A 21,025-nucleotide genomic window follows, 5' to 3' on the forward strand; every position below is an offset into this window, starting at 1 on the left:
CACCGCGTTACCTTCGGCCTAAAAAAAAAAAAAAAAATTTTCGCTCGCCGCTCCTGGGACTTGGTCCAAAAAATCCGATGAACAAGATTTTTTTTTCTCTGGCCTAAGTGAACACCCTTGAAGAACTATTCATCAGCTGTTTGACCTTTCTGCAGTGGATCTGATTTGAATTGACAATAGAACTTGCGCATGCGCATTATTCATGTTTACATCATTATACTTTCCAGACAAACCAGCTGATTCAGGTTTACAACAAAGCGCTGGCTGACACTCAAAGCCTACTGCATCGATCAGCACAGGGAAAGCCAGATAGTCCAGTAACGCTCGCTACCATCGACTGTTAAGCAGCGATCGCTGAGCAGGAATAACTTGGAGCCGGGAGCGCGTAGTCTCCGTCCCAGAGGCAAGAAATATACTCCCTGCGGCCAAAAAGATGTCGCTCGACTTCGACGAAATTTTGCACCTTTTGGGACATTTTGGGCCCTACCAAAAATTTTTATATTCCTTGCTGTGTTTGTGCATGATACCTGCCTGTTTTACCGTACTAAGCCCCGCGTTCGTCGCGACAGACGTTCCACACGTCTGCAAAATTCCGGACGATCTTCTGCAGCTAGAGAACATCAGCGTAGCGACGCTTATTCCGTACGAAATGCAAGATGGACTGTGTCAGCCAAGTCAATGCAGACGCTATGAATACAATGGAAGTGACACGGTCTTTGGAAAAATCGACGGGAATTTTAGCGCTTGTGATGTCAGATGGAAGACGATCGAATGCGACATGGGTTGGAGTTACGACATTGCAAATTATCGATCAAGCATTGTTACAGAGGTACGTCATGATAAATTTTTATAGCAGTTCTGTTTTCCGATTTTCAAAGTTTTTCATTTCCCACTAGCAACCGTTGTCGCTATTGTTAGCTTTTCCCAGTTGTGATGATGGAACATTTGAATGACGTTTCAAGGTCGCTCTTCTGATTTTGCGCAGTAGCGCGATGATGATTGTTCTCTGGAAAACTGCTCTGTGATGACGTCTTTCATCATCAGAGAGTAGACAAGGTCTCGTCTCGTCCCTCGTTAGAAATGACACTGAGTTCATAGGTATCAATCGGTGTAGCTGATAGATCTCTGTTGTGTTAGTCTAGAAATAGAATATAAAAGCTTTGCTTAAGATGCTGTAAACTCAATGACTTATTTCGCTTTCACTGTCTCCCTGCAGAGATTAAGCTTATATGGTCAATGTCAAATGTTTTATCCTCTCATAATTAATGCTACAGGCATCAACCTCAAACTATAAGTCAATTACTGTTTTTTCATGAACGCCCTCATGTTCAGCAACCCGGAACTTAGATTATTTTGCATCACCGCCTGGGTTTGCTTTTCATCGAATCGATTCGCAGATTAAATATCGACTCAGATATCCTCAACGATATCTATTAATTTACATATCATATTGGCTGTTGACCAAATTGCTCTGCAATATTCGTTATGTGTCACTTTGAATAGCGTAATCTAATGTAATTTTATTGATAATTTACGCTACTTGGCGTGGCTTCAGTATTTCATTTAACAAACTTACCACCTTTTCGATCATATATCGATAGACAGGGAAAGTTATACATTTCTCTCTTCACGACTTACAGTACTGAACTCTCCATCAGTCTCTGCGTGTAGTCACAATATATAATCAGAATTCACATTATCTTGCACAATTATTTTTCGTCTCGGAAACAGAAGTTGCGTCTTCAGAATCTTGAAATTTGTCCAACATAAACATGGAAAGTTCGAGAATTATTAAAATTAATGGAATGCTCATAGGGTTTCGGCCATGATATTCGAAGATAATACGGTATGTGCAGTGTAAGTTGGACTATGATTGTTCGGCCGTAGAGGTAAATTAAATTCCTCATGACGCAATTTCTGAACAGTTGGTTATACGACGCATGCGCAAACAGTACACGGTGCGAATAAATTTAGATGCCCGTAGCATTATGCATCGCTAAATTATATTTATCGGAGGCCATCATCCAGGTGTTTGTTGTGTAGCTGGCCGATATATCTGGGGCCAGCGTTCTATATCTAGGGTTTGTGGCAGAAATAATTTGATAGTTTGATCTCGGTTTAGAAGTCGTATGAAATGAAAATAAAATTGTTATATTAGTCCAGATCATAGGCAAGGCAGGCAGTTGGCATTCACAGCTGCGTAAACACACATACTTTGTTTTCATCAATTATTAACGAACGTTCCGCCGAAATTATGGTAGTCCGTTAAAAATATGCTCACCATTTCTGCATTACTAGGCTCAATCGTTCGAAACCGAAAATTTGCAAGAGCGCAGCACAAAGGTTTCGATAAGTTTGTGAATCACTTCAATATCACCCCATATCTTTATTTTGATCGAGCTATCAAGTAAGTATTTACTGCATTGCATCACACATTCTGGATCTCCCTGACTCCCAGACGGTCACAATAGCCAGAAAATATCGCACTATTTGCAGATGTAAACACGTTGGCGTGTGCACAAAGAGCTAGCGTACCTAAAAGATTACGTTACATTTGCGGTGAATGCTGTAAATTCAATGGAGGGCGTCTATTTGGGCAGAAACCGTGCTACGCAGACCTAAACCAAGCCGTGCGGACCGGACGATGCCTTCCCCGCGCAACCATGGAGAGCGGTGCGTGCAAAAATGAGACCACCGCTATTCTCCATACAAAATGTAGTGCATTAAACTAGTAAAATATCTGAAATTTGTAGGGTAGATTTTACGCTATATGCAATCCGACAAGTAAGTGATGACGATGATGACAGCGGACACACCTGGGCGTATTTTTGTGGATGGTAACCATCAAGCAGTCGCTGAATTACCAGTATTGTAATCTTCAAATTGATTTCTTGTCGTGCCTCCTCACTGAACTGAAAATATTTTAAAAGTATATATATATATATACATACATATATATACTTGTTTAGTTCAAGATCAGCTGGAGTAGAGTGCTCAATAATAGAGAGAGCTAAAGAGCTAAATACACAACTGAGTTGAAAGACATATATATATATATATGTATATATATATATATATATATATATATATATATATATAATATATATATATATATATATATATATATCCGCTCCGCTATCCTTTTGTGCCGCTTTTTCATAAAACTTACTATATCATCCATTGTTATTCTGAAAGCCTGTAAAGGGACAACTTATAGCCGTGACTTTTGATAAAGTTTTCGTTATTTTTATTCTATAAAACAATTACATTTTCTTCAACCGTAAATTATTGAAATAACTGTATGAGCCCTAACAACGCAATGCCTTGGACCGTGCAATGTTATTGTTGTGTGTAAATTGTAGTCTGATTGCAGGCAGCGTGGACGAGTTGATCATTAAAAATCTCGCAAATGATTCGGGGAGTACAGTTACGTCAGAAAAGTACTAGAAAATAAATCAGAACTTACAGCAATATGCAAAATGTACCTGCTTATTCTTCCACAGATAAACTTTCTCGAAATACGCAGTTTCTTTCTTTCTTTTTTTCCAGTGGGACTTGGTATGCGAGAGGACGTGGTTGCGAGAGGTCGCGAGATCTTCCGTCTACTGGGGTATTTTAGTAGGAACCATGATGGTCTCGCCAATGGCAGATCGGTAAGTGTTCGGCCTTTATCGACTCTGTTCATTCGGATAGTCTCCCTCTGTGTACACGTCATCTTTGCATCGGAAGCAACGACACATGCAGATCACCTCTCCAGCTTGCAGTAGTGACTGATCAGAAATATTTGATTGGTCGAGCTGTTCCTGTTGATAGGTAATGCTGAAGGCATTTCTGTTGGCGCGATTAAATGCACTGTACAATACGTAGGGATGATCGTGGACTCGGTGTGTCCGGCACCACTCGAACAGGAAAGGGAAACTTAGATATTTACAATGAGTATATAAGTTACACAAATAGCATACTACATAAGGTATCCGAGCTCCAATGCAACACTACGCATACAGTTACAGTAATACGCGACTGGTTTGATCGGTTGCAGGGCGCACACCCAGTAACTCTTGCCCACGCCTGCAAAAAATATTCGATAATTCTTCAAGTCTGCAGAGATGATTAGGATCTTTTAAGTTTAAAGGGATATAGTCGTCGGAACTGCGCTCAAAGGTCGTATGGGACCCATACGACCCATGACAACAATGTATCCAAGGCACAATGGTGATTGATGAAAGTTAAAACATGTCTGTCATAATCTATCATCGTATAATTTAAATGTTGCAGCTATGATAATGAGGTGCATCTTGATATCGTGGAAGAAATACATTGTTGGTAAACAAGAAACTCGCACAGGCGCAGTTCCGACGACTATATCCCTTTAATTAGCTTAACAGTTATCGTTAATATGTTTCAAAGAGCTCTTAGTAAATGTCCGCTAAGTAAATTTGTGCAACAAAACTCCAAAGGAGGAGAACTAACGGGTATCAATGGCAAACCCACCTGATGGTGGTTCTCATTATTGATAAGGCATTATAGGAGCGTACGGAGCGTCCTCGGGCGACGGATCTTTCAGTCTATGCATTATACTAAAGGTCCTACAATGTACATAATAACATGATTATCTTCATCGTTTCAGCTATGGAAGAAGGCTTTCTATCTTCAGCGCAGTACTTTGTAATGTATTGTTCGGTATAGGTTCAGCATTCGCCCCGACGTTGGAGGTGTACATCTGTTTCCAGTTCTTGCTAGGATGTACTTTCGTCGGTCTTTACCTGGTAACATATAGTTATGGTAAGCTGTACTTTTTGTGATTATGAAAAATTAAAATACTAGATAGAATAATTTTGTTTTTGTTATTTGGTCGATATCACCACCACCACCACCACCACCATCTCAACAAAAATACCCCGCGATTGTTACTTCATCCACTCTTATGACCATTATCATCATTACAGTTGATACACTCGGCGTAAATGCGCTATTCCTATTTCAGTGATATTTATGTGTATTCTTAACATTTCCTCCCCAGTTTTGGAATGGATCGGATCAACCAAGAGAGCCTTCGTCAGCAATAGCAATGTAATATTCTATGCTTTCGCTTACATGGGACTGGCGGGGCTGGCATATCTGGTCCGCGATTGGCGGCAACTCAGCCTATGTCTGTGTGTTCCTCAGATTTTTATGTTGTTTTATTTTTGGTAAGTACAACCACCTTTGTACTTCCTTTTAGAAAAGACAATTTTTAGGAGCCATCACTCTGCTGAGCTGTGAAGAGTCGGTTTTTTTCGTAGAAGAGTGAGGGCGCAATGCACGTGTTTCTGTTCTCGGGGCTGGGTAAAATTTAGCCTTGGTAGGGTGCTGAGGTTGTAGGGTTCTTTTAACCCATTGAAAGGGACAGACATATTAGAAGTATAACGGTTTTACTTTAATGGAATTGGGGTTTAGTGTGGTGAAGTGTATACTTTGGAAGGAGAGAGGTGCTACTGTTCGAATTCTTTTTGTGTATGTGAGGGGTTGTGAAGATTTGAATGAAATTATGGTGCAATCGTGAGCTAGAGTTTCTTGTATCATTGTAGACGTGGCTTAGTCATTTCTACATTGAACGACAAACTGTGTATATGTCTGCATGCCTTGGTATGCTCGTCAAAAGAAACCATAGTAAGAATGTGTTGAATAGTCTGCGTTTTTGCATTTGTTGTGTATGAAGGATGAAACCTCTTTAGCTGGCTTTCAAGCTAACCCCGTGTGTAATCTCTTATGAGCATTCCCGGTATGATCAAATAATTAAAATAACCTCATAACTTTATAGGATGTTATTGCAGATTCGAACCATTTTCAAAGGCATAGCGCCCCCTCTCTTATCAGCGGGTCACTCACAGGTCAGCAGAGTCGGCTCCTCGCGTTACTTGAATCGGCATTTCCGTTATCAAAGCCACTTTTCAAAATTCTATCAAAATTAAACCTAAGATACCATTAAGCACAAAATCGTATTTTGATATTTTGCAAATGTAGATTTCGGAATAGTGACAAGGGTGTTTCTTTTACGTCCAAACTTACCACAAAGTTCATTAGTCAATGTCAAGAACGCACATAGATATACAGTCATACGTCAGTTTACTTTTCCTCACAAAACCAGCTTTTTAAATTGTACACTTGTCTCTGGTAAAGTCGGTGAAAGGCGTTTGTGCTGGCAGCATTACTAGTTTGGACGTTCCTTTTCTATTTTAAAAAAGTGACTACAATATTGGCTTTAATAGGGATATTGTCGTTTCAAAATTCATTTCTTAGAAAGCAGTGTTTTAGGTATATAGTTCATCTATGCTAAGCTCATGAGCCGCAGATCTAGAAACAACATTAGCCATATATATAATGAGCTAACAACAAAAATCAACAGCTTGCCAATTAATACACTTACAAGTACTTGATTGCACGAATACAATATGTGTGGTTGAATGCTGCACTTGTTCAGCTACTCCGTGCAACTCATGAGCGGCGCATTTGCTAGCATACCTAAAATCTGTAGAAAGACTTTTTTTCGTCTTGACAGTAATGTAACATTTTCCTTGCGACCAACATGACATCGGAAATAGGTATAGTTGCCGAGAGTAGTGGAGGGATATTACGCCGTAAATGTTTATTATGTCGTAAAATGTCAACCCAAAATTCTTTCGTAGAATCGTACCCTCGTTTATCTTTGCCAATCAATCAAATCATACAAAATTCCTTCAAAATTCAAAATTTCTTTTCTTCATAATATTTACAAACTGGGAAGACTATGGAAAACAGACAATTTTCCCAAGCTGGATAATACTTCTTGTATTTCGCATACACCAATGTAACTTGATTCTCTGTCAGGGTAATTCGGTGTCTCCTAAAAACTCTGTCGTGGTGCCTTCACATGCACAATCAATTAATGCAGAAACCTATGATTCGAATAAAGTTTACATCTTTCCTAGTTCTGTACACTTTCTTTAGTATTGTCTTTTAATTATTTCACTGTGGTACTTTTGCAGCAACCAGGTTTCTTCTCAACCATAAAAAGATTCTTTCAGACAATGTCATTTTGAAATCATCGCACAATTTCAAACTATTGTAGAACATATTTCGGGAAAATTGTTTAAATGAAAAGATAGTCGTGGCTGAATGATTTGATCTAATTAACCATGGAATATGTTAATTTTCAAATTATTTGCCGCTGAAGGTGTATACCAGAGTCCCCGCGATGGCTTCTGTCTCGGGGCGATGTGAAGGAAGCTGAAGTGATAATACTAAAGGCAGCAAGGGTGAACAAAGCAGACATTAGCTCACTGGTACTTCATCGTCTTTTTGTGAACTGTCTCTCGTGCGAACGCACCATTCACGCTGCTGACGAGAAGTATTGCACAATCTGCGAACACAACTATGAACCCATTGGTCCGAGTGTACCGCGCATGGGTAGTAGAATGCAAAATGAACCGCGTATGTTTGGACATGGGCGGTTGTGGAAGAAGGCATTTGGCATTGGGCCTGGCCGAGCATCCACGCACAAAGTATTTGATCAACGAATTGAAGTTTCGAAATTAGAAAACTTATGAGACTTCGATATGTGATAATTGGGGGCTTCAGTTTGAAAGTGTCTTTTACACTGTGGAAAATTTGATACACAGCAATTTAAAATTGCGAAGTGTTGTGTTCAGAATGTGCAATCCAACGTAAATTCTTCGATCATAGACGTTATTGTTTTCCCATGAATCTGAATATGCTAGTATCATGCTGACGAATTGATCTTTGTTTGGCTACTCGTCAAATGGATCCCAACTTTTGAATTTCGCATATACTATCTGTGCTAAAACTTTAATTCTTTGCGAGACCAATATGATGTTAAACGGATAGCAGTGTTAATCAGTCCTTCGCACGAGAAACAGTCAAACATATTGCGTTCACGATAATTTCTTCGCGCCGTAGCCAACCGAGTGTCAACATGACCGGTAACGTGCTTATTTTACATTTTTTCGTGTGGGTGTTTACTGACGCATGAGTACAAATTATTCACGTATTTCGGGGATACGCCATTTTGAAACTTTCCGTTGTTCGGGGTATGAGTGAGAATGTGTCTGTCTGGTCTGCTGTCTCCCTAATGAGTGAGATGTTTGAAGTGATGACGGTTTTCAAAATGGCGTCCCGTTCTCGGAATGATTGTGAATTTAATATTCACGTTTAAAAATTGTGAAGGGTTCCGCTTTTATCGACTAGCATTTACTGACAACAATAAGGTAAAAGGGAAGAACTTTTACGTTAAGACACACAATAGCTTGTAGCAATATTCGAACAAAGTTGAAACACTAACTTACAGCGGAGTTCATCACAAAGACATCAAAGAAAACAAGAAACATATTTGATTCATGAACTTTAAACATTTATCCAAAGAGTATTATTTGTCATTTCGGTTGAAACTAGTGGGAAATGGCGACATGTTCCACTTTCCAAAATATGTTATGCATATGCGTCAGTTCCGAGTCCACCGAATATTCTGTCACATTGAACTTGAACTTTCACCTTCACCACACTGGGAAAATCCAAACACTTCACTGTTGTACAAACCAAAACAAACCACATCAAAACACATAACAGACTTCAAATTGTAAAACATTACATTTAGCTAAGGCATATACCTTAAAAGGTTTCCTACACAAACATAGGGATCATACCTCAAAGTCAAGTGATTTTTTTGTTAATTTCACAAAATTAAACATTAGTTTTGAAAAGATACACATGTGTTTGATAAATTTCGGTGAACATCTGGTTATGCTTTAAAAAGGGCTATTTCGGAGTGTTTTACAGTAAGCTTATATTTTGGCAAACAAATTTCTATTCGAATCCTTTCATTTTTTTTCGACTGCATAAGACATATTTTTCCTAGTTTGATGAATAGGTACTTCAGAAGATAAAACTTGCAGCCATTTTGCTTGAGTGAAAGTTGCAAATATTTGAATCTGTAAACGAAAATTGTATCGGGTATAGTATTTTAGGATGTGAGAGAATCTGCAAGTTTTGTCGATTATTTTTGATTTGAACAGTTGTTTTCCTCGCCATTTCTGACGGTTTTTATACAACTTACAGCTCCCTAAACTTGGACAGCAGTACTGGGAAGAACAGATGAAAAGAAGAAATAATGGCGGTTTTAATTTACGAAGGAAGCACAGTTTTGTGGATCTGGTGAGGACGCCAAACCTAAGAAGAAGATGTCTCAACATTTTCTGTCATTGGTAGGTCAAATCTCTGTATTACATCAATGCGTGTTGTTTTGATCGCAGATTATCCTTTCACGTCAGGTATCCAAGGCTTCAGGTCGAAGTCGCGGGCATGTAGTGCAAACGCTGTCAGTTTTACATTACTGGAAGATCTCACACGTGTCGACATTGTTCGGAAAGAACCTAGTTGGAATCTTGTATCCATATTAATCATTCTCAAGACACTAGTCTGCATGCAACTTTATAAAATTCAAAAGTCAGGTCCGTTACATTTCTTAGTATAGATATAGATAAACTACTAGTATTAGATAGATCTTGTGGTTCAATAAATCGAATTAACTTTTCAAAGCTAAGATATGATTTCATGATGTATGGTACGGTCACTTGGTAGCTCGGTAACTTGGAAACTCCCTTTTCAGTCGTCTCACAGTAGAGTACCACGTGGAAGAGTATCATACGTCACAAGTGTAAAGTGTAACAGTCGCAACGACCCCATGTTTAAAATAACTTTAGTCTTTACAGCAATGTATGGAACAAATTCTGCAAACCGTGATATCACGTGATCCAGGTGATGAGGAAATGTCCTTTGTCACAAAGAAAACTACGCTGGCAAGCAAACAGCAAATCATAGAAAGTATTAGTCAATCACACCCATGATGGAATGTGATAATACAACAATGTGTTTAAACTATTTACTTTTAACAACAAAAACAACAACACAAACAATATTAGTGACCATTATGATGAGAATTTTACCATTTTTGTTTGTAATACAACCAGGACGATTCATGCGCATGGTATCATGGGTGATCGCGAACCGGAAGTGCAGTGTATCATCATACGTCCCGTACTACAACACAGAATCATTGAACCTCATCGAAAGCGATGGGAAAATCAATGCGTGGTGCATATTAAAAACTAACTAGGTCAAGAGTTAAGGTTCCAAGACAAGAAATTGACCTTTTTAATCTAACAATTCTGTGGTGCTTAATAAGCTCAGCACCCCCGTAAATTATATATTTTCTGAAAGCCTGGATATAGGGCAACAGTTTGGTAACCACAATGTCACAATTGTTAACATAACTATCACGTGACAGGTAATTTGCATACCCTTTCAAAAATCAGTTTTCCCTATGTTTTGACTCAATACTTCAAAATATGTGACTCAAACTTTCTGGAATGCAAGCTGTCACAACGCTCTTCCAAAGTGTGTCTCAGATTTTTTATATCTTGCTTATTTTTTTTGAGCACAATTTTAAAGAAATCAACTAGGGTTGAATTCACTGCTCTGGAAGTTTTTCTGGTATAAAAATTGTTTAAGAAGGTTTAAAAAAATTCTGAGACACTCTTTGGAAGATCCTTAGGGTAGCTTGCACACAAACAAATTTCAGCCACATATCTCAAAGCATTGACACAAAACATAGGGAAAATTGATTTTTGAAAGGTTATGCAAATTACCTGTCACGTGATAGTTATGTAAACTATGGTGACACTATGATGACCAAAATATTCCCTTATCCCTAGGCTTTCCAAAAATATATAATTTACGGGGGTTCTGAGCTTATTAACTACCAGAGAATTGTTAGCTTAAAAGGGTCAATTTCTTGTCTTGGAACCTTAAGACTGAAATATTTCATATAAGAACGAATGCGAAAATTTCGTCATGAAAGCAAATGTCGCCGATATGGCATTGTACGCAAACATACAGGCGAGAAGGACGCCTGATGTTAGCTGTCAAGGTAGAACGCACCTCGACGATAGATATTCGGACTCAAAAAATTTACACTACTTCTCTTGGATTCATTTTGAATCTCTCGGAGTAAGTAAAGTTTTTACCGTCTTAGTTTTGTGGGATAAAAAACACAAAAAATACAATATATTTTTTAAAACAATGTACACACATGTGGCGGACATTTTGAATTTCAAATATTGGTAATTGTCGGGTAATTTCTTTCTCTAGAACCAACATTTGCTCGACGATACCTGATTGTTATTCTAGTTTTGATGAGACAATTGTTGAACATTTCGAAGCGCTTACTACCTTAATGGAACCAACAGTTTCTCTACTAAGTGCACAGTTGGGAAGCGTAACCTTGAGGAGCCTCGCATTTTCAATTTGATTAATTTTGACATATTGAATTAAAAATTACGCAGTGAAAGTTCAACGATGACGTGTGATGTTGTCATATGTAACAAGATTCAACTCCCTCTTTCAATGTTTCGAACCCGGAAACAAGGTTTTTTCTGTGTTACAGCATTGTCACTCAACTTCTAGTTCGCGATGTCCCGTGACACCCTGCGTATTCGCAGTCTTGTGTATTAATCACTAATATTGCATAATGTTCATGTCTTCGTGTAGTTTTAATGTAAATTTACATGCAAGTCTTACCCCAATAGCTGATTTAGTTGGGCTCAGACTACCATCGTACTGGGGCCAGTGTCGTTATTAAACATATCTGCTGGAATAAAGAGCCCCAGACCTACAGCAACTATCACCAGATCTCGTCTGAGTAGGTACAAACGAGGACAAAACAAAAGAGATAATCGACATTAAGTTACAAAACTAGTGAATGGTCACCATCTTATTTCTCTTTCATTCATCTATTACATAGAAGCATGTGTACAAATCTTTCTCAGTTTTTCGACATAATGTTTATTTTCTCAGGATTACTTCTTAACTTTCAGGAAGCAGAAACAGGCCTCGGAGTAAATCATGGAACACTGCGGGACGATGGTGCTAGAACACTGCTTAGTCTCAAATAATCTCGCGAGATGGCATTGCATTTGCAGGGCAGGAATAACACTCACCTTGCTTGCAGTCGATCAATCTCAACTTCAACCTTGAATTTTACTGTAAACCATGAGCGTTCTTTACCACAGGTAGAGAGATGGTAAGCAGAGGGTGAATCGAAGGTATTTGGTTTTATGAACAATTTGGATATTTTGAATTTGTCAGCTTCAGCGAGCGCACGAGCAGTTGTATCATTGGGTCTATGTTCTCCGTATTTCAGGACTGCCATATCCCTTGTGTACTACGGCGTATCCTTAAATATCTCCTCTATCAACGGCAGCGTCTACTTGAACTTTTTCCTCGCCGGCTTGGTTGAAATTCCGGGTGTTTTGTTATCTGTCTTCACCGTTGACCGATATGGACGCACTGTACCACTCAGTGTTTTCTGCGTGATCGCTGGAGTTGGCTGCATATGTTCTCAAGTTTTCCCTGAGTGTGAGTGCGCCCTCAATTGTTCAGCTATTCTTCCTTTTCCCCAATACTACTGACAATATTTGAGGCCTAATGAACACATGCATTTCGTTTTGCGTGTTTGGGCCTCCCTTTTTAGTTTCACTCAACTCATAGAGATATACAATGTATTTTCAAATGCTAGTGGTATACTGATCTGCACACAATTTCTCATTGTCACGAATTTCCAGTGTAGTAACTTCTACACCAAGACATGTCAAATCATAAATAATATTTTATAGTCTGTGGCCAAATACAATACCGAAAGGTCATGCAATAATCACATACGTACATCTGCACTTGGTATGCCATATCGCGAGCAGACCTTTCTCTCCACACAAGCAGTGAACATCAAGCATTAGTAGTTCCGTGACACTCAAACGATATGATATCTACATCCACAAAATGATGAGCGCTCTCACAAGTCGTGTTGTGCCACAAACGATGATTGAAAACGTAAACGTTCTTAATTATCGATCAAATACTGTGGACTGTAAAACAGTTTAATTTCTAAGTGCAAACACACGCACCAACAACCAAAACAATCTAACTTTTTTCCTCTTCTAATTCCAGCCCTTGCATATATGTCCGTTGGCCTTGCTTTAGTAGGAAAGCTTGGTGCTGCTGCCGCCTTCTGGACAGCTTATATCCATACATCAGAGTTACTGCCAACTGTTATCAGGTATGGACATCAAAATCCCGCTTCTTCTCGCCAGCATACGCTGTTTTCCCCCAGTGTTGGGAATGTCTATTTAACGTTTGATGAATCATCCAATATTTTCGTCCTTTCTGTACACTAACTGCAGGCAGTATCTTGTCCTGTACCGCATTTTCCGAGTAATCGAAACACCCTGTATGTTAATGCCCACTGTTATCACTCACGGCAAGGTTCAGTCCTATGAAGATTCCATTCGTTGCCGATAACGTCGTGGTTTACATACAAGGCGTTCGGTTAACAGACTGATATCCAAGTTTTCGGCAGAAGAGTAAAAACATGTATTTGTTTTATTGAAAAATAAATAGTGACAATGTTATCAAAAGTCACAACCACTGTGCCTTTCAGGAAAGGCGACATTAACGCCCATATTGCGGAGAAAACGCGAAATTTAAAGTCCACCAGTTGATGTCATATTATGATATTAACATAAGTTTCCCTTCGGTGTTTTGCTTTCCAGAACTACAGGACTTGGGGCAGCCAGCTGCTTTGGAAGGCTGGGATCAATTGTTGCGCCGTTCGTGCAACTCCTATCTTCAGCATGGAACCCCCTGCCGTTCATTATTTACGGAGGCACTGCCCTCGCAGCAAGTGTGCTCATTTTACTCCTGCCGGAGACCAAAGGAAGGCCACTGCCCTCAACGATAGAGGATGTTGAGTATTTACAAGAAAGGTGAGCGTGAAGCAGTGTTTCTGAGCGTGCTTTCGAACAAGTATTTCTCCGAATTCTCAGACAACTAATCAATATCTGTCAATCTCAGTGTAGTGTTCGAGGAAATGTCAAGAGTATTGTCAGACATAGACAAGTGGATAGCAAGGGTGCCTGTGATTCGCGGATCGAAGTTGAGGAAAGCATACAAATTTTACAAGATAAAACTACAGTTTCCGAGACTGCCTTCCAGTTTTATGAAATTCTTTACCATCTTAAAAACCGCATATCCACTACATAAAGAACGATCCCGATCTTCTGCTATTTACACAAACTTTCGTGGTGGACCTAGCAAACGCCAGACTGTTCAGTGATATCGTTTTAGCTCATAACTGGTATGTCAATAAATACCAAAAAGAGCTTATATTTGTTGACGGCGTTAGATATGCTTAAAGGGATACAGTTGTCGGAACTATACTCAAAGGTCGTATGGGACCCATACGACTAATGTAAACACTGTATCCAAGGTACTATCAAATTGTAAGAGGTATAGAAACATGACAGTACAATGGTAATTGATGACACTTAAAACATGTCTGCGATAATCTACATAGTATAATTTTATCAAATTTTTGGCAAAATTCTGAAGATTGAGTTACATTTCATAAAGGCGACAACAATGGACTTAAAGGGTTAAATGTTGCAGCTATAATGATGAGGTCAATCTAGATATTGTGCACGAAATTGTTTGTGAACAAGAGACTCGCACAGGCGCAGTTCCGACAGCCGTTTCCCTTTAAAGTGCCACACTTGGTTGCTGAATGGCTTTCACTAGTCATACCATAGTTTTAACCTGAATCTCTACACTAAGGCTTACCCTCCTGTCCTGCGGAAGGGCCCCCACTTGAACTTACACATAGAGTAACTAGTAAGTGAGCACGACAGGATGTTGAGCAAAGTAGCAACATGTTTGTATTTCCTTTAAAATTGGAAAGTGCTGCAATCTGCTAATCTGTTTCACTGACATAATATTTTTTTCTATAAATGCACAGAAAATTCAGTTTCATATCATCCGTCAAGTCCTCTGACAGCGAGACGTCTTCTGAGGGAGACTCCAGCAGCTTGAAGAAGCTCATCATGTGGACATCCATCGGCAACTTCGACTTCAAATTTGACATACCAAAGAGGATCTAAGCCAAGCATATGTTTAGACTATCAAGTTGTGGCATAGATAATAACAGAACAATTTACAATTGAAAAACAAAAGAAAAAGTGAAAAAATAGCAGGGTATTTCACAAGCAATTTTTAAAAGAGTCTTCTTCCTGAACTTTCAACTCACCTTGCTTGATTCTTTGTTTTAAATGTGTATGGTGACGTAAAAGTGATACATTCAAGCCTTGTTTATATGCAGCTGCTGTGAAGATAGTTTCACTTAACAATATATTTTAAACTTTCAAGTGTGTAAAGCCGTGTGTTCTTTAAAAAAATATTGTAGGTAGAAGACACGGTTCTTCAGCCTAGAAACAGCTTTCCAGAACAAGTGCTTATTTATTTCTGTTTGTTTTGTTTTATGTTTTGATTTATTTACCCAAACTTGTATGCCCAAATTATCTCCCTGTCTCTCATGGAACCTTAAAGTTTAAAAAATGCAGGTACTTACCTCATGAACGCTTCTGTGTTTGCCATTGGCTGATGGCCTCTTACGTCACAATGTTTTGCGCACAGCACGACATTGCTTGAGGAGTATACTACTTGTATATTGCCCACTGTGTGGGCGTCGTGTGTTTTTGAATTGAAGTTGTGCTGGTTTGCTCAACTCAAAGACAACTCCGTTTTCGTCCGTGACTGTCACAATTCTGAAATATTACCTGTTGATTTGTTTAAAGCCGTAATTTAGTGGTTCATCCGACAGAATGTACTTTACATTTTCAGCATTACCTGAAACTGCCAGACACAAACTGTTCGAACAATCTGGGCGACTAAACCACAGGACAGTTGTTACGCTTCGCTACTGCATAAAGTGATGGACGGATGCTTATGCTTAGTATTTATTTTACAGACTACCACAGAGTACATGATGTGTGTGCTATTTGACTGAAATATTTAAGGAATGAGGACTCCCTTCAATTTGTGTCTGTGGTTTGGTGACAAGCGGGTTTAATAAAGTCGCCACTTTTCTGCTTGAGTGCACTTTTAAATTAATATAACCTAGTCGGATGAACCCACCTTTGGCTGAAGAACTTTCAACAGGCCTGAAATCGAGGACCACTTGGATCTGTCATGTTATTGCTGCATGAGTGTATACATGCCTCTGTAATAGTATGTATGTGTTGAAGATGAACCATTTACGCCCAGTCAGTGACTGTAACCTCATTGTGAAAGGTGATATCGTCAGGGATACAGAACAATTGCGCCCCGACAGCGCACGTAAGTACTGTTATCATGAATGTTGGTTTGTTCATGATGTATCTTGATGTTGTACAGCATTCCGACTATTGTTGTTTTTATTTTGCCACAGGTAAAATGATGTAAGAAAATCTATGTTTTGTCAAGTTAGTTTTTTCTTTTGCCAATAAAATATTTGTTCCACGGATGCAGTAGCGCCAGTGATATTTCTTCTGGGAGTATGTTGATCTGAACTCTGATTCGTTGATGTATACCACATCAAAGGGACAATAGTGAATTTCAGAATATCAGACTACTCATTAATTTGCTGCTTGGAAACATAAAAATCTTCTCGCACCTCAGCATCATATATAAAGTATTACCATTGTAATCACAGCGCTCTATATGCCAAGAGTAATTTGTTGACAAATGAATTTTAGTCCGGACTGAAATCAAGTTTTCAACAACAACAGGTGGTATTACTCGTATATGGACTATGTCCAAAATACGGCTAGTTTTCAATCGGGTTCGAACCCACAACATACGGCATCAGTCGCCTAGTTTAAAAAGTTTAAAAATATACATTTCGACATATTGGGAATAGGACAAGAAACTGATTTTCACAAAGAGAAATTCATCAAAAGTTATTGTGGTGAATATCAAGTGGGTCAGTCCAACCACAGTCCATGTGTGAAATTTGCAACGGGTACTTGTAGATAATGGATACATGAGGTGTGAAAAATAGTTGACATACAATAGATGTTTATTCTTCCTAACGAGTATAGCCTCTGATGAAGGTCGTCCGTGTACGTCCGAAACGTTAGAAAGAATAAACATCTATAGTAGCAGACGGGTCAACTATCTATCACACCTCCTGTAAAAGTTATTGGTAATGGAGCTTAAATTAAAATTTTAGAAGTTCCATAATATCTCGCTTTCCCCCCTCATTCGCAATTTAGACATCAACTTGGTACACGGTTACGTACGCCAAAGAGAAATACCACATGCATGTATGTATGTATGTATGTATGTATGTATGTATGTATGTATGTATGTATGTATGTATGTATGTATGTATGTATGTATGTATGTATGTATGTATGTATGTATGTATGTATGTATGTATGTATGTATGTATGTATGTATGTATGTATGTATGTATGTATGTATGTATGTATGTATGTATGTATGTATGTATGTATGTATGTATGTATGTATGTATGTATGTATGTATGTATGTATGATGTATGTATGTATGTATGTATGTATGTATGTATGTATGTATGTATGTATGTATGTATGTATGTATGTATGTATGTATGTCTGTATGTATGTATGTATGTATGTGTATGTATGTATGTATGTATGTATGTATGTATGTATGTATGTATGTATGTATGTATGTATGTATGTATGTATGTATGTATGTATGTATGTATGTATGTATGTATGTATGTATGTATGTATGTATGTATGTATGTATGTATGTATGTATGTATGTATGTATGTATGTATGTCCGTCCGTCCGTCCGTCCGTCCGTCCGTCCGTCCGTATGTATGTATGTATGTCCGTTTGTGAGGATGTCCGTCCACTCAAATATCTTCAGAACTGCAGTATTTACAGATTTGATATTTGTTGTGTAAATACAAAATATGATTATGAGAAACTATCTTTTTTAGTTTTCTGATATTGTTGAAAATATGCAAATTAACGCAAAAAAAGGCATTTTGGGTAAAAAAAATCTTCTTCATAACCACTTGTCAGACAGCTTTGATATTTAGTATACAGGTCCCTAGGGACTACCCAACTTAGATTTGTTCAAAGTGTGATTAAATATGCAAATTTGTGTTTTTAAGGAATTTTTTGGTCATTTATAGTCAAAAATTTATTTCATCATAACTGCTTGTCTGACAGCTTTGATATTTGGTATTCAGATTCATAGGAATCAATGATCAAAATATGATATATTCAAATTATGATGAAATCTTCAATTTTATATTTTTAGGGCAATTTTTATCACAACTGGAAGTTGTGATATAGTGGTAGTTTCAACCGGTGAAAGATGTCGTCCATTTCCGTAAACGACAAAAAGTCAAAAACCGCTGAACAGACTGCGTTGATATTTGGTACAGATATTCAGACTGGTTTCAAGGTTCCAATTCGGAAAAATGGAGCCAAACGGAGTGGCGGTTAGATAGTTTGCGAAATTTCTAACCCCCCTTTTTAACTAATGATTTTAGGGGTCTTTCATATATGTAGTTTTGGAATGTACACCAATCCTGCATTGTGGACTGTTTTATGAGTTGTGGAACAGAAATGAGGGTTTGATGAATGTTAGAAATATGCAGGATGGCTGATTCAGAGTATCAGAGATTTTCATGAACTTTTGGTGATAAAATTGATAAAAAACAACATATTTAATGTTTTAGATTTCTCACTTTTGTTAAGACCCTTAACATTTATTACCCGACTTGATGACATAACTAGCTGCTGGACCTGTTTACTGGCGCATTGATTTAAAGACAAAGATAGTTTTATTTTGTGATAAGAACGTGTGATTTCGTAAAACATAGTCTATTAGCCTGGAAATGTGATTGTTGCGAATATTGTTTACCCCACTGACAACAGTGTGGTTTGAAAATGGCCGGAATGGGCTATTACGGAACTTCTTTTTGTGTGTGCATGTGGATCAAAACGTGTATGGTGTGATCAACCCGTTCAGTGAGAGAACAAAGGACTCTTGGCTTGATATCGAAATCAAGAACAGAAGACACTACCGTAGGTCAAGACAAAGGTATGGTATAAAATTATCATTATTTATATTGGAAAGAAGCTTGGTGACATTTTGTTCGTGTATTGTGCGATAGAGAAGAGTGTGGGGCATGATTGTTGTTATATATATGACGTCACGATAGGATGAGAGCGATAGGTGAGGTTGTGGTCGTGAAAGTTTTAAGTTTATTTGCATAAATCACAGAGGGACCGTGCGTAAATGTTGCGTTGAGTGTAACCATTCTCTCAAAGGGCTGTTTTCAGTGAAATGCTGCATGCTGAAGTCTCCTTCTGCAGGCCGCCTCATCAAATGACATTGATACTATGCAAGAGAAACTTATCACTTTGAGTTGCGGCTTGATAGGGACCGTGGGTGACGTGTAGACAACGTATACACTTTAATTACAAATGGCAAAATATTGACGTCTTTGCAAGATGGCGGTTAATACAGCTTTGAGCTATATGTTTTTTCTTCTCGTGAAATCATGTCACGATGCCTCCCCAACAGAAAACTATAGCTATAATAAAATGTTGTAAGGTGTTGAAACAATTTACCCTCCTTCCTACAAAGTTGCAATGTATTGAAACACTTTACTCTCCTTTCTACAAAGTTACAAATTCCCTGGTACGTGAAGCAAACATTGTTGCTGTTCGATACGTGCTACAATACATCATGGACGTACTAGTAACGACCATGGAATACACTGACTGAGACTGGGCTTGGCTTTGCCTCTAGTCCCGCGTACCGGTCGTCCTTTAGTCCAAGTTTTACCTACCTTGCTCTTATCAAAATTTGGCCTACAATTAGTCAGTTTGATAGTAAAAACCATTATTTCAAAGGAAACTTTCACAAACAGAGTCATAATACAAGGAAAAAGGAGAAAAACTTGAGGTTTTCTGAAAGGTCAAATCTGGGTCATCTTATGTGACCCCTTAAGTACGCAATTATGGTTCAAAAGAAACCACCTAGGGAGGTCCAATAGGTACAATCTTATGGTAATAGGTATAATTTCTTGGTGCTTTCCAACTAAATGGCATTTAGCTTGACTGACAGTTTTAAATTAAATTTTATTAACAGTTATGGCAAAGGGAAATTGTCAACAGTAGTTGCAGTAAGCATATCCATTTCAAATCTTTTATTAAAGCTGCAATTTTTGCATGGTTACTTAACATCAAAGCAACAATTCAAAAGTAAAACAATTAAAATATCCATTTGGACTATTTCAAACTGCTTTAACTTTTGCAAGAAATGATGTGATTCTGAATGATTTTAATATTTCAGCAGATTCCTCCATTTTAATGATGTAATAGTGAACATCACCAGACATTTCTGGATCATATCAAAATATCAAATGAAAATGTTCCTGGGCTACAATGTTATCATTATCATTAAAACTATTATTACTCTTAAAAACATTTGAATTGAACAATATCATTGTGTCTTGTTTTAAAGGATTTTGGCCTAACCCTTTTTGTCTCAAGAAAAATACTTATGCTGAAGATGTTATTGAGCCTGCTTGATCACAACTATGACACAACACCACAATACTTGTATCTACCGGTACACTGCCACTATGCTACCGAATGCTTTCTTCTGCAAGGAAAATTTGTATTTGTGTGGCTAACAAAATTTGACTTCATGACTTAAAGACTGCATAAATGTGGCACATAATTTGAGGAGCTTGTAGTGTATATGTATGATAAGTTGTCATACTGTGAACACTGACTGAATGCTGCAGAAGTATTCTGTATCTGTGGTAATATATTCATATCGCTACCAGTAATAATTCATATTGCTACCAGATTTTTAGAATTACCACCTAATTATTTCTTGTGGCAAAAGTTTACCACCAGAAATGAAAATATTTCTATCCCTTTAATGTCATAAAAACACAGATAATTAATGTAATAAAAACTAAACAAATATTTCTAAAAACTATGTAAAAACTATCATGAACAACATACAAAACATTGTGATCCGTAAAATTAGGAACTCCTGAATGCCGAGAAAGCTGTTGCTACACTTGAGATCATAAAGTG

At 38.0% G+C, this 21,025-nt stretch overlaps 1 protein-coding gene across 1 annotated transcript; it reads left to right on the plus strand.

The window, feature by feature from the left end:
- The first annotated feature begins 227 nt into the window (after positions 1-227).
- On the plus strand, positions 228-16,420 carry LOC139118402 (organic cation transporter protein-like). The gene is made up of 10 exons (XM_070681703.1): positions 228-829; positions 3,550-3,653; positions 4,628-4,782; positions 5,021-5,189; positions 7,193-7,301; positions 9,091-9,236; positions 12,233-12,447; positions 13,036-13,144; positions 13,638-13,850; positions 14,879-16,420. The coding sequence occupies exons 1-10, from the start codon at positions 434-436 to the stop codon at positions 15,018-15,020; spliced, it is 1,758 nt and encodes a 585-aa protein (XP_070537804.1). The 5' UTR covers positions 228-433; the 3' UTR covers positions 15,021-16,420.
- Positions 16,421-21,025: the final 4,605 nt, after the last annotated feature.

Source organism: Ptychodera flava, chromosome 19 (assembly GCF_041260155.1).
Source record: "Ptychodera flava strain L36383 chromosome 19, AS_Pfla_20210202, whole genome shotgun sequence".
NCBI lineage: Eukaryota > Metazoa > Hemichordata > Enteropneusta > Ptychoderidae > Ptychodera > Ptychodera flava.